Source organism: Haliotis cracherodii, unplaced genomic scaffold, assembly GCF_022045235.1.
Source record: "Haliotis cracherodii isolate W230 unplaced genomic scaffold, xgHalCrac1.p SCAF_21, whole genome shotgun sequence".
Taxonomy (NCBI): domain Eukaryota; kingdom Metazoa; phylum Mollusca; class Gastropoda; order Lepetellida; family Haliotidae; genus Haliotis; species Haliotis cracherodii.
Genome location: NW_027266277.1, coordinates 13,574,291 through 13,588,497, shown reverse-complemented (window position 1 = coordinate 13,588,497; position 14,207 = coordinate 13,574,291). Strand labels below are relative to the sequence as shown.

General features: G+C 36.8%; 1 protein-coding gene across 5 annotated transcripts in view; it reads right to left on the bottom strand.

The window, feature by feature from the left end:
- The window catches only part of LOC139470836 (rootletin-like), a 119,538-nt gene that overhangs the window by 50,199 nt on the left and 55,132 nt on the right, over positions 1-14,207 (bottom strand). For 4 of the 5 annotated variants that reach the window (XM_071253149.1, XM_071253151.1, XM_071253153.1 and 1 more), the window contains exon 2: positions 1,938-2,225. In XM_071253149.1, the coding sequence (XP_071109250.1) occupies positions 1,938-2,225 (288 nt within the window). Of the gene's footprint in view, positions 1-1,937; positions 2,226-13,997; positions 14,165-14,207 lie in introns of those variants that run through there. The other variant, XM_071253150.1, reaches the window with a different exon arrangement.

Below are 14,207 nucleotides of genomic sequence, written 5' to 3'. Positions count from 1 at the left end.
GTGTGGCTACTGCTACAGTGCTAGTGATGATAATTACTTAATTTGTTGTGCAGAGTTGTGTCCCTTAGATGTGCCATGATACTGTTTGAATTCAAGACTTTGGTTTGTCAAGACCATACTCTTGTTCGTGAATTTCACCAGAACATTTAAGACCGTAATCACTTCGGGTTTTCTTCCCACTAAAACTGACACACGTGATATAACTGCAATGCTTTTCAAATTGGTGTTACAACTCACTCACTCACCCATTCAGAATTATTCAGTCACTGTATATTTGGCTTATTTCTCCTCAACTTTCAACAGAGCTCCAGATAACTTTTTGAGCAATTGAGTTTTTACTCTAGGGTTTTTATTTTGATTGTTTTTTTTAGACTTTTCATTGGGTCACCAATATTTTTTACTCATCTGCTCATCACTCTTGGGTTTTCCCCCAAATTAGTGAATATTTTAAGATTAAAAAAAAAATGAAATAATGATCTAGATGAATATAACTGTTCTAATATATAGGCTTGACTGGGAAAGTAAATAAGCTCGTAATTGTGTTTCGGAAATTAGCTCCATTGTACGCATGCTGAAAAAGCTTAATTGGTTATTTAGGCGAGCTGTTTTTATACCTTGAGTTTTTCATTTAATGCATGCATTTCTGTACGCAAGTTAATTTAAAATAATTGTGTTTTGAAATTTTTGGGGGGTATTTTACCCAAATACACTGCTTACCTGTAGCTCTGTTTCAAAATACATCACTCCTATGTCTTCTGGGCCTACGATCTCAGCGCTACAACTGTTGGAAGTCTATGAGAGTATCAGAGTTACAGAAGCTGTAGCGCTAAGGTTGCTATGTGCAAGTAGACCCAGGTAGATATACCGTATATGACCGTAGATAATCCGAATTTTGAGGACCAGAAAAAAAATTCTGTAGGAAGGGGTTACACTTTCATCAAACTCTTTTTCTGTTGGTAAAAAAACTACATCTATCCCTTAAGGTGAATGAACAACGCTTACAAACTTTGTCAATGAAAATGTGAAATTTGCATTTAAACATCACAAGACATGATGTATTTCTTGTTCTGCAAGGCATTGTTTTATATGCAGGGATAATGATTACCGTGTGTTTTGTCTTGTCAGCGAACCCGGAAATAGCAATCAGCTATACACACAAGGTCTCCAATCTACCGGTGATTACAAACCATACCCAATAATATACGGTAGATCCTAAGATATCCCTATGTACTACTTTTCAGGAGTCTCTGGGTTAGGATAGGGCCCCAGCAACCTATGCTGGTCATAAGTGACTACTTGGACGGGGTGGACAGGCTTGGTGTCTTGGTTTGACCTCATGCCCAGATGGTGTTGATCGCTTCTCACAACACTGATAACTGGACTGTCTGGTCCACTTGGACGGGTAACTCGGGAACTTGGGTCCTGTGGGTCCTGAGTAGGACCCAGGTACCCATATGACTACCCGGACTCGTGGTTAGTCACGTTACACACCCTTTAATGACATTAACAATAAAACTCAATGGTTACACTACAAGTATAGCTAATGTTCACATTTCTTTCTCACTATGCAGGCATTCGTTCTGACTTTCATATGTTCGAGTAAGGATAAAACGTCTATCAACTGCAGATTATACATGATCAGATTGTTTTATACGTGTATCTAAATAGTTTTTGCCAGGGCTGCAGGAAAACAATTCCCATTCGGACATTTTGTACCCAACTCTTGAGACCTATAGCGGGTATCCGGGTAGGGCCGGTAATAGGGTGTCGGGTACCCGGGTAGTAAATTTGGACTCATTCCAGCCCTATGGTCCATGCTCAATTATTTGCAGGCTGACATCATACAGCTCCAATATTGCTGAGTGAAGGGCAAAACAAATAAAATATATCATTTTCTGCTCTAACTTACTGATGGCATATGTTAAAATCTCTCTTACCCGTTCACTGAGAGCGTTGTATTTGATGCCAAGCTCATCTCTCTCCGCCCGACTTGCAGATAGCTGATCTTCCAAACGGTTCAGCTCGCTCGAAAGGAGTTGGTTCTCCTCCTGCAACCGCTGAGGGGTCGATGTCGACATGGCGACGTTTGTGTACGCTAGACTGTCTGTTGCCAAGTTTCGGGTGATTATTTCTCGGATACGAGCTGGGACCTTTCTTGATGAGCTCCCGTCGTCACCCCTCAGTGTGTAATCCTTGCTGTCACGGAGAACTGAATCTTCTAATTTCTGTCAATGAAACAAAAATACGTCAAATATGGACACAGGATTAACCAAGTACTATAATTGATAAAGGAGACAGGCATATTTGATAAGGTTGTCTCTAGTATCATCGATACTCTAGTCTCTAGTAACATCGACACTCAACAATAAAAGAAGTACTTTTAGAATATTCATAAGTCACTACCTTGATTATAGATTGAAAGTGACAATTTTATCTTTTAAAAAATTAAACAATTTGATTACCGTATATGACCGCGTATAAGCCGAATTTTGAGGACCAGAAAAAAGATTCTGTAGAAAGGGGTCGGCTTATCCACGGGATACACTTTCATGATAGTATTTTTCAGATCGTAATCTGTCAGAAACATCGCCTGAATGACGGTCCGATAGATCACAACTTCCCGAAAGTTTGGAAGTTGCCACGACTAGAGCCATTATTGTTATAAATTATCAATAAAGTTATTATTATACACCAATGTTGTCATTATTAAAAAAATGTTATACATGTTACTACTTCCGATAATAAGTTTTCAATTGAATGTTCAAAGTTTATCGTTCTTTGTAAACTCCACAATTTTTACATGTAACAATATATGTAATTCACAGCTATAATATATAATCCCCAGATGAAATCGCCAATAGCTATTACGTACGTTTTGCAAAGTTCATAAATTGATAATGAACAAGTGTCTACCTTTATTGAAAGAGGCAAATAAACAACTGTATCGGCGAGTTATTCCGTTCGCCATTTGCAAAAACATGTGATCAGCTGTTTCCTGTGACGTCACAAACGGTGATCACTGTGATTGCTTCCTGTTGTTTAAAAAGCAACACGGTACACAAGGAAATGAGCATTGATAATAACGGGCCGATTGGTATTGTCATGTTGTTTACACAAACATTTTCAAGTTGTGGGTGCTTAGCGATCGTGTTGGGAGTAGGGGCTTAATTCCTTTGTTTTCGAGAGATTAGTTTAATAAACTGGAGAAGCCTGTGAGTAAGTGATGGTCATTCAATGTGTTCATAGTATGATAGTTTATTTAATTCAATTGGATTAACATACAATAGTGGTGTAAAGGGGGTTATAAAAGTTAGTATATTTTTACTGACTGACATTCTCATCATGAGTTTGAAACGAATACGCCATGCTTACGATGCTGAATTCAAACTCGCTCTAGCTGATATATTTTCTCACGGGTTCATAATTCTATATATGATATATCATATTTATTGACATTGTTGATTTTTGCATGAATATTTTTTACTTCTTTCCCTGGTTATTTACAATAACAATAAACATGATAAACAGCTTAAGTAATTTCTAAAGGAAGGGAGCTATTTTACTTATTACAAGAAACACTACATGCAGTACATCTAATTTTTGTGAAATGTTTCAGCAATTTTAATTCCATTTTGAACACTTTATCTAATTTTATTTAAACAATAATGAGAACCAAGTAATGAAACAAGGTCTTATTTGACAAATAGTCAGTGTCATGTGTAGAACTGGTTAGATCCACATAGGCTATCTTCATTATTTTTTTTGAAACAAAAACACCTGGATTGCAAACTCTAAATATGAATTAACCCTTCAAACGTGTGCAACCACAGCTTGTGTGTGCAACCTTCAAGCATGGGTTCCACTCCCCATTTGTGCAACCTTGCCATATTACAGGATTCATAAGTACAGTGTTTGTTGCTTAACGCCACACTCAACAATATTTCAGCTTTATGACGGTGGCCCGTTAATAACCAGACAACCCAAGGATTGACATCATGAGCATCAATCTACGCAATTGATAAGGGGATATGCATCGACTAAGTCAGCGAGCCTGACCACCTGGTCCGTTAGTCTCCTCTTACAACAAGCATGGGTTGCTGAAGACCAATTCTAACCAGGATCATCTCGATCTTGGGGGATCAAGTTAAGTGTATCAACAACACCAATCTAGACAGCAAGATCACACTAACCACTAACTACTCTAGCTGTGGTAATTACTTTCTCAGGCTACACAGGTAGGACGGCTTCAAACAAAAATATTATTTAAGTCAGGGCAAAAGAAAAATATTTACAGACAAAACATGTACGCCATCTTCAGTCAGAAAAGAATTCGGAATGTTGGGTCTCTTCCTACAACCCTGGACAATTGACCAACAATTGTTTTCAAACAAAAACAGCACTATTAACTTCTGTAATTATCCCTTTATGACTTTTATCAAACTTAGGGTAGTTAATACAGGTCAGACTAGGGCCCCGTTGCACAAAGCAATATTAGCACTAAGACAATCAAACTCCCATACTTTAACATAGGCTTACGATAATCGTAGCTCTAAGATCACTTTGTGAAATGGGGCCCAGGTAAAATATCATAAATGGTCTTTCTAAAAATACAAGATGCACATCAGCCATCACTGATAAAATGATAATCACACAAGGATTTCTCTGAACCTGCTGAGAGGACGATATTCAGCTCCAAGCCTGCTGCCAATGTCAGTACACATTCCCAAATTGGAATAAATAAATTGTTATTCAACTAATGTCATGGCTTGGTCAAGGTGACTTGATTTCGCTGATAACAGAACAATGAAACTATCAAGTGGAAGAGGCTTTTAATTAGGTTTTACATTATTGCAGTCAAGGCAATGTTTAAATAAATCTGATTTCAGAATACATGTAAAAGAATTCTTAAAAAATCCTAATTTCAACAATTATTTCCCCCCCCCCAATTTGCATCCCAAGAGCACTAAGTTTCGAATCCTAGATGAATCCCTGAACAACGTATGTGACCCACCAAGAGAAAAAGGAACTTGTGGGGAAAGAATCCTATTTTGACTTTTCATTATATCTTAAAACTACATTACACAAAAATACAATTCACAAGCTTCAATTGATATTTATTACAGAGATACATAACAACAAACATTTGGGCTCATTTTCCGACTTATAACTGGTTTTGCAATAATTACAGTTTTCAGACATAATGTCTGATGAATTGAAAGTTGATATGTATACTGAAAGGTTTTGAAAAAATGTTTTATTGCACTACGAACTAACGAGAGAAAAATAAGATATTTTTGTTCAGTCCGCACATGTGGCGATCTTCACTGAAGTAAGTCGACGTCGAACGTCTTTATGACGTCACAGCACAATTGAATCCTAGCACCCATAAGGCCCCTGTTCTCCTGGTGGGTCAGAATGATTCAACTGCATCTGATGGTGTTAGTAGTTATCTAACTACCTAGCTAGTATGACTAGTATATAGCAACAATATTTCTAAATAAACATCACACATGAGAAGCCTCTGTGTACTCGCATAAGTGAGTGAATGTTGTTTTATCCAGTCAAGATTATTTCCGCAATATTTTCTAAACAGACTGTAAGTAATCGAGTCTTGGACCAGACAAATCAGTGATTGATATTATGAGAAATGCCCCTCGCTGTAACTGGCTAATTGTCTGAGTAACCCTCCTTATTTGGCAGGTCATACACTGTAACCACCCAATCACCATCAAGTCAGATTTACAGAGGCGTTCCAGCCATAACAGCAGCCAGCAAATAGTGAAACCAGTGATTTTACTGACAACATCCTACGGCATTAGGTATGATGACACACAGTTTAGTGTAGAAAACATATTGTGGAGACAGATTGCTCCTCAGGAATAAAAAACTTTAAGGCCTGTTGTTTCATATTTTACTCAATAAAAGTTAAGGACTATAGTAATACGAAAGAAAAGAAAAGTACTATGAAGGTGGTTCTTAACGTTTTAGAAGTTTAGAAGTTTAGAATCCGTGCAATCTGTGAAACTAGCAGCAAACAAATCACCAATTTCACAACACTAACATCAAGATTAAATCACTCATTTCATTCCTGTACGATCATAATTCATATAAATATACCGTAATTAACAAATGTCAACCGAATGTAAGCCCATTGAGTATAAGTCTAGTGGAAAATGAATATCATTTTGCACTTGTATGCCCTGCTATTATAATGATTTAAGATATCGATACATTGATCCTAATTACTTCGTAAATCCGTCACTGGAATCCTTTGTTCGTCTGATGTCATCTAATCACAAACCTACGATTGTACAGCTATCGAAATTCATATTGAATGCAATGAAATTGTATAAGTCCCTTTATCAGTAATTGTATTCCGGTAATGTTCTATGGGCCTGCGTCCTCTAACTTGAAATAAAGGTGTTGTGTGTTGTGGGTTAGGACATTGAGTCTGACCACCAGATTTAATAGTCACCTCATACAATATGATAGATTAATGGGGACCTACACTAATCCGAAATCTGTCCAGAAGATCACAGTCCGATGACATAAATTAAAGCAATGATTAAGTCATTGAGTGAGTGAGTGAATATGGTTTTACGCCGCTTTTAGCAATATTCCAGCAATATCACGGCGGGGACACCTGAAAATGTGCTTCACACATTGTACCCAAGTGGGGAATCGAATCCGGGTCTTCAGCGTGGGAATAAGTCATTGAATTTGATCACATGATCCATTTAGTCGCTAAGGTAACTGGGGACATATTCTAACCCAAAATCTCCAGGGGCACCATCAGGTCAGAAAGAAAACAAAATATTAGAATGGTTCTTCAATGGAGTGACCACTTTTTGTTTTCTTACAGCAAATTACTTGAGCTTACTCTCCATCAAAACATCCAAATTCATCTGGTTGTAGAATGTTGTCCAATGTTTTTGTCGAATGTGCCAAACGAAAATAAGTCACATTTGTAACCATGACAACCAAAGATATAATCTAACCTACATGGTTATTTCAACAAGTAAACTTACATGGTTATTTCAACAAGAACCAGCATTCACTTAATTGGGTCAGAATATACCCTAAAAAATTACACTTCTCTGTTCAACAACCTTCACAGTCATAAAATACTCTATTTCAGCAACTATAGCCAGATCAATGTTTTTCAAAATTATTATTTATTAACTACCACTCAAGCGAGATCTCTGAACGCTTTATTAGAAGGAGTTTCATGCAAGAACGCAGACTAATTATTGTTTTAATAGGCAAGGCTGGCAAATAATCGCTACCACCTGAAAATCATTCCCGCTTAAAGTTCAGAAATCCACACAGCAATATTTAGTTAAACCCTACTGCTGCTCCAGTGGTCCTTACTAAAGCTGTCTGACAATGTGACTTATTGAAGTACAAGACCCAGAAGGTGACAATGGAGCGGGGCCCATCTTGATAAAGGTGGTATTATTTCACAGGCGGTTGACACTCTTAATAAGTCGCTCACAGATCCCCTGTCAAGTCTTTCATAATTAACTCTGCCACATTTGTCAGCCTAATTAACCCCTCCTGTTTGCCTTGTATTTTATGTGGGTGTTTAATTAACCCTTTCAAACACCACATGTGATCCACCAATTTTCATGCCATCTCTCCTTACAAGGTGAGGTTTCAAATCAAGACACAGGTGATAATCTATAGCAAGGGACAAATCAATATGACCATCACGAGTGATAAAAGCTTAGCGACTGTAGAGATTTACATCAGTAGGAAGTCGTGGGAATTAAGAGGTTAATCTAACTTTGCATGGTAAGGAGACACTTTTGGGGGCAAAAATGAATTATTTTAGCCAGGATTTTTATTAAACATGTATAACGTCCCCCTTGTGACATTATACATACCTTATTCGGCGTAATCATCCCAATTAGCACCCCTTCCGATTGATCAATGTACACCAGACTTATTTATTCGTGTATAATATGCACACGTGTGTTATATGCACCCTTAATTATGGGCAAATAAATTCAAGAAAAATGTATCTGTCGTATATAAACAGTTCAGGCCGTCAGTATAAACCACGAAATTTATCTTTCAACTCTGTTTTTTCCACCAAAATAATATTCTAATAAGAACCCCCTATTTCTATTTTTGAGAGTGCCCTGGGTGCTTATTACGTCGAATACAGTATTTCATTTTGTATTCATACCTGACCAGACAATACAAGAATACTGAGATGAAACCTGGAGATCATGTTTCAATATATTGTTCCAGTAAAACCCTAAATATCAACACATTATAAGTTATGGTGTCTGTTGTTGACGTATACGTTGTCATATCAGGTTAGCAGAGAAATATTGGGGGAGACGTTCTGCTAACCTAATATGACACCATATACGGCAACTGAAGGCAACATAACATATTGATAATGCCGAAAAGTGTACACTATTTGTTATCAATGTTACACATGTGATGTCAAAAAAAAAACTTGACACTTACAACCGGTTTAAATGACAGGACCAGTACATATGTTTCTGATAAAGCACTTTAGTTTAAACACAAACATTAACAATGGAATATATAATGCATTAAATGTGGACGTTTAAACAAGTATTACTGCTAAATGGATATAATTATCATAGAATTGCCCGCAGAAATCAGAAATCTGCGGGCCATTGTAACTTGAAACAGTCCGCTTTTCCCAAACGGCAGGGTGCTATCTATTCTATTGCTATGTGACGTCACCGGCGTCATGTTTCTTGTTTGTGACGTCATCCTATATTATGTTTGCTGACTTTGCTATTTGTAAATCAGTGAGCTCCGTTGCGAGCTTTTTTCTCTCTATTTTTTATTAATAAAGTCACGACCGTGGTTCATAAAAAATTAATGTTTTGGCACATCACAATTAATGAAACCCAAAACAGTGCCGTAAAACAAATTTCTGTACCAGAATTTTCTAGTGAAATATGTGAGGTGAGTGTTGTAAAATCCAAAATGGCTGATTCTTATGGTATACGGTCTCATATTAGGTCAGTAGTTCTGCTCTCTGATTGGTCAATCTGGCTTTGAGGCATAATAAATTTTAACATGTTTAAATGTATATTGTTTTACCTTAATTTATCATAAAAGGTCACCTTCACAAGGAATGGATATTAAAAGAACCTTTGTAACAAACATGTTAATAACACCCAGTCAGCAAGTTCAGGATATTGTCAATAAACGAGATATTATGAAACCTCATCAACGTGCAAAAACATTATATTTTCAATATTCCCGTACCAGTAACTCCCTGACACTTAGCAGTAAAAGTTTGATGCCAGAGAAAAAGTTTTTGAAATTAATTTCTTAAGTTTTGTGTTTTTGGGGATAACTTGTCTGAAAGTTTTCCATCCATCAAAATCAGTTTTTGGGAGACAATTTGATTAATAACAGCTCTAATTGTCATAATCTACTTTGAAAACAAATGATATTTTTGCTGTAGGCGAGTATACGAGTTGTCGACTAAATAGTTATCTTGTCAAACCAAATGACTCTTCCCCATTGCCAACTTTACGAATCATGAAGGAGGATGCACTTGCCAAAACTATCTCTTTAAGTATGCCTACATTTTCAGAAATAATAATTAGGGAATGGTGGGTACAATCTCATTAAAATCAGATCTTAGTTCTCGCTACTGCTAAACAGAGATCTTAGGACATCCCATTCGGGGTCACGTCAGAACGACCTTTAATCCAACCAATCACAGCGTCGCTTACCAGACCATGAAAGTGACAGTTGGAATGTGATTTCTAATCATGAATCCTCGAAAACTTTTTACACAGGGTAATCCAAACAAAAGTTACGGGTTTAACGACTGAATCCATACATTCTAGACCCTCTATTAGCCATTCCAGAATGACCTTTTGTTCAGGTTTCAAAATTTTAATTGAGAGTTTGTCAAAATATGTTTCAAAGCGTAGTCGCCAGTTTGAAATTTGTGCCGTAAAGCACGAGTAAGCTGCCTTCTGATTGGCTAATGTCGACTTCTTGTCAGTCATGCCATTGGTTGATCCAAGTTCGGGCAAGGTCGGTCCGACATTACCCGTAATGGGATGTCCTCAGATCTTTGTTTAGCGGTAGCAAGAACTAAGATCTGATTTTTATGAGATTGTGGTGGGTATGAATTGTTTGATAGGCATTACTTAGAAGTTGACAATAGACAAAGTAGATACAATTTCATGGACATGGCTTGCTTGAAAACAGTATAAGGATCTATACTTTTGCAGTAAATAAAGCAGTTGTTATCCAGAAATTGTGTCTACTTTGTCAATGGTGGGGTATGTCTCAAAACGTAAGTGATGAACTTTTTATTCCTACACTGAGCTTTTGAGCTGGTCCCCCCATACAAACAAGTACCTCATTCCAACAGTAGCCATTTATAGTGTCAGTGCACCAATACCAATCCTCTTGTAATGTTACTTCTTACAACACAACCACAATACATAATCCAACACAGGTACAAAACTGCACACTCCCTGACTATTTAAAGTTCACAGAGTTCGCTAAATTTCAACAGCCACAAAATACCGCTTTCTAATAGTCTACGCTCCACAGCCCCTGCTGAAAAAATGTGAACTTTAATTCAATTCTGACATCACCACCCCATCGTGGCCACCCTCGTCTCAATGGGCATTGTCCTTCCTGTCAACATACTACAACAGGCAGCGGAATCTTTTTCAGCTTCACGTCAAGTGTCCACATATCCTGCAGTGCCTGTTTCTAAAGACCTCTATTTCAACCTGTTGATCAAAGCATTTCTGAAGATTCAAATATTGTTATCATAAATACTGACACTATTTTAATATATGTTCCTGATATGAAGACAGAAATATAATATTTGATCTGACAGAGAACACATATCTCCTGACAAAGTCCCTCTTTGCTTTTCATAAAGAGAAAATCAACATTTATCTCTCATACATATATATTTACTGACATTTATTTACTGCACTGTCCATATGGAATATATGCCAGTTAATTTATCTATGTCATATAAACTTTATTAGCTTCTACAGACTGAGCGTGGCTTCTTATAATATGAAATATAATTATGTGACATGTCCATGCTAGGTCTGTGTCATATAAACTTCTATAAGCTTTTAAAGATCGAGGGTGGCTTGCAAGTGTTTATCGTGCTATAGAAATCTAATGAAGCTTATTCTGGACATCAACATTAACAGGAAATGGATGAATAAGGATCATACAGAACTGTTATTATTATCATATTAATTATTCATGATTCGTCAATTCATCAAAGGTTACAATAGTATAATAGGACTGTGATCTATCAATGTCTTTGAGATCCAGGATAAAATATAAAATCTGAACACACAGAGCTCCATACAATGCTTACTAGGGAAATATGAAGCCGTATATTCTTTATTTATTCAGGGATATAGAATAGCCCAAGATATGGAATACAGCAAACACAATGACCTATATATCCTACACTGAGATAGGATATATGAATAAAACATGACATTTGCCCAGTCTTAAGGTGATCCATTCCACTTAAACAAGAGGTCCCTTGACCTTGGTCACACAGAGCTGTACAACTGGTATAAATGTAAGTTGATTTACTGGCTATTTGTTATTTACGAAAACCTTTAGGGTAAAGATCTCCCTTTTATTACTGTCAGCATGCTAATATGTTAGGGAAAAGATATTTGTACAATATTTTAGGTATATTTGAGTACGCTCTTTCCACAAAGATTTAAAAGACTGTCATGCAACTCTGTTCAAAAGTTGTTTGATCAGGGTTACACTGCCTGAGTAAGTATGGTTTTACGCCGCTTTTAGCAATATTCCAGCAATATCACGGCGGGGGACACCAGAAATGGGCTTCACACATTGTACCATGTCGGGAATTGAACTTGTGTCCTCGGCGTGACGAGCGAACGCTTTAACCACTAGGCTACCCGACCGCCCCTGATCAAGGTTACAAAATTCAAGGCCTCAGTAAAGCTTCCAAAAGGTTTTATGGCAGACAAGTTGCTGTATTTCCAAATTTGACAAAGTGAACAAAAATGATATCCAATGCAATTCCCTATTTTGACTTGTACTACATTTTTCCATGTCTTTTTCAGGTGAATAATTGACTTGCCTTTGCATGTGTGACTGGTGCCACCCCTCCATGAACAGTTGGTATTCTTATTATTTGATAGTGATTCATACACACATGCTCATGTTGTACAATTGATTGTTTTAGCACAGATTTCTTTTCTTCCGATCATAGAATGAATATTGTTGCTTTTATTTACTTTTAGAGAACAATATTGCATTTTCTTAACATCATGTACACATGATGTATTTACAAACAATTACTTTGGCTCATTTAAATAATTATTGCATCCATATGGCATGTATGGTGCTAAAGAAATGTAACAGTCTGCTTAGTCATACTAAAAAAGACATGAACTTGTAATTCAACAAAACAAAAGCCCCAAACAAGTCTTCAATATCTCATAGTCAGAACTGAACCTAAAATTTTCCTAGTATTTTATTGTCTAACTTGAATTATTTCTCAACCAATTGCTTGTAGTCATGCATTTTGCTGAGCTTGCAAATTCATCATTTTAAGAGTATAAAGGTATTAACCATTACTCCAAGCCTTGATTAAAAATATTAATATGGCTTGGCTAAAAAAAAATTCCACAAATATTGTGTCACACTTTTCATTAAAAAAACATCAGTTCCTTGACTAGTGACACAATCATCTAAATGTTAACATTGACAAGAGAATTTGTCTATTCTAATTCAATAGATCAAGTACATCTATACTACATGAAAAATGTAAAATTACAAAAATTGTAGACCTGCACAGAAATGAAAACTGATAAATCCATCCATTCATACCTCGTTCACAAATATTGTTTCTATCCGCAGTCAAACAGGCAAAATTTCACTGCGAAGACTCAAAGCATGAACAAGCAAAAAAAAATAAAGCAATGCCTATTTTCCATAAACTGGTTAGTGCAATTTCACGTCTATAAAGACTAATAATTTTTAATAAGTGACTAGTGTGAAACATTCCATATAATTAATATATAATCATAAGACTCCACCACAGACCCCAGAGCATGTACTTATTAAAACAATCACCCCCATCCAATTTTTACCCCTTCTCAGCTCTAGCAGCCAAAATTCCTCCCCTTTTCATCTCCTGAAATTAAGTGACTTAAAGCTTCCTTAAAGCTAGAGGGATCCTTTACAGACTCATTTCAGTAACCTTATAGATAACAATTCGGGGACAACATCTTAGTCCACATACTCATCAGCTACTAGATTGGCATACACCTTCAAATTTGAGTTTGCAGACTTAAAAGTTGGTTCTGAATTATTTGAAGCAAAGCTTTCTGATACTGACAGATGACCAAGGACATAAAAAGGAATAGAAATATCGTAAGTCTTCAATTCATTTGAAAGGATTCTGCATTTCGTTAATTTTGTTTGGAGTGCCATTTTTAGGTGAGGTTACAACATATGGCTTCAGTGTCGGTGACAACCAGAGGTTGCAGTCGCCCTGCGGACGATCAGCGCCCAACAATGGCAACCTAATCGGGCGTGACGAGACCATTCACATTCTTCTCAAGCGATGTGTGGCTGATCAATCCACCCGAACACAAATTGTTTCACATTTCCTGGCATTACATGCTAGTGGTTTTGGTTCTGCATCACAACAGGGCGTCGAAAATATGTTCATCTTCCACATATACTTCGGCGGAAGCGGCCAGAGAAATCTGATGGTCGAAAATCACTTTAATTTATGGCTGAATATTTTTCCTCCCTCAGAATCGATTATCTTAGCACTAAGTAATTTTGTTCATAATGAGCCATACATCAAAGCACTTAGCTTCAGCAAAGCAGAACAGTTCAAATATTGAACAACAAGCATGCAAACAAACCGCAAGCAGTCGTATTGAAAATGGCGTTGGATGTAACAGTAAACTGATAACTGTATGTCGACATGCCCCTACCAAATCATCTAATGTCAGCTCCAAGTTTCGCCGTATTCTGTCTCCATTACCAAGGAAACTCAAGTCATCCTTTACAGGGGGTGATCCCCTCCTGTTTTCCAAGTAACTCATCCTACAGATTTCTAATTCTATGAACTTTCATCAATGACTTTTGCACATTCAAACAAAACTTCCGAACGCTTCCTCGAAGTTTCCTGTTCTATAAATAGA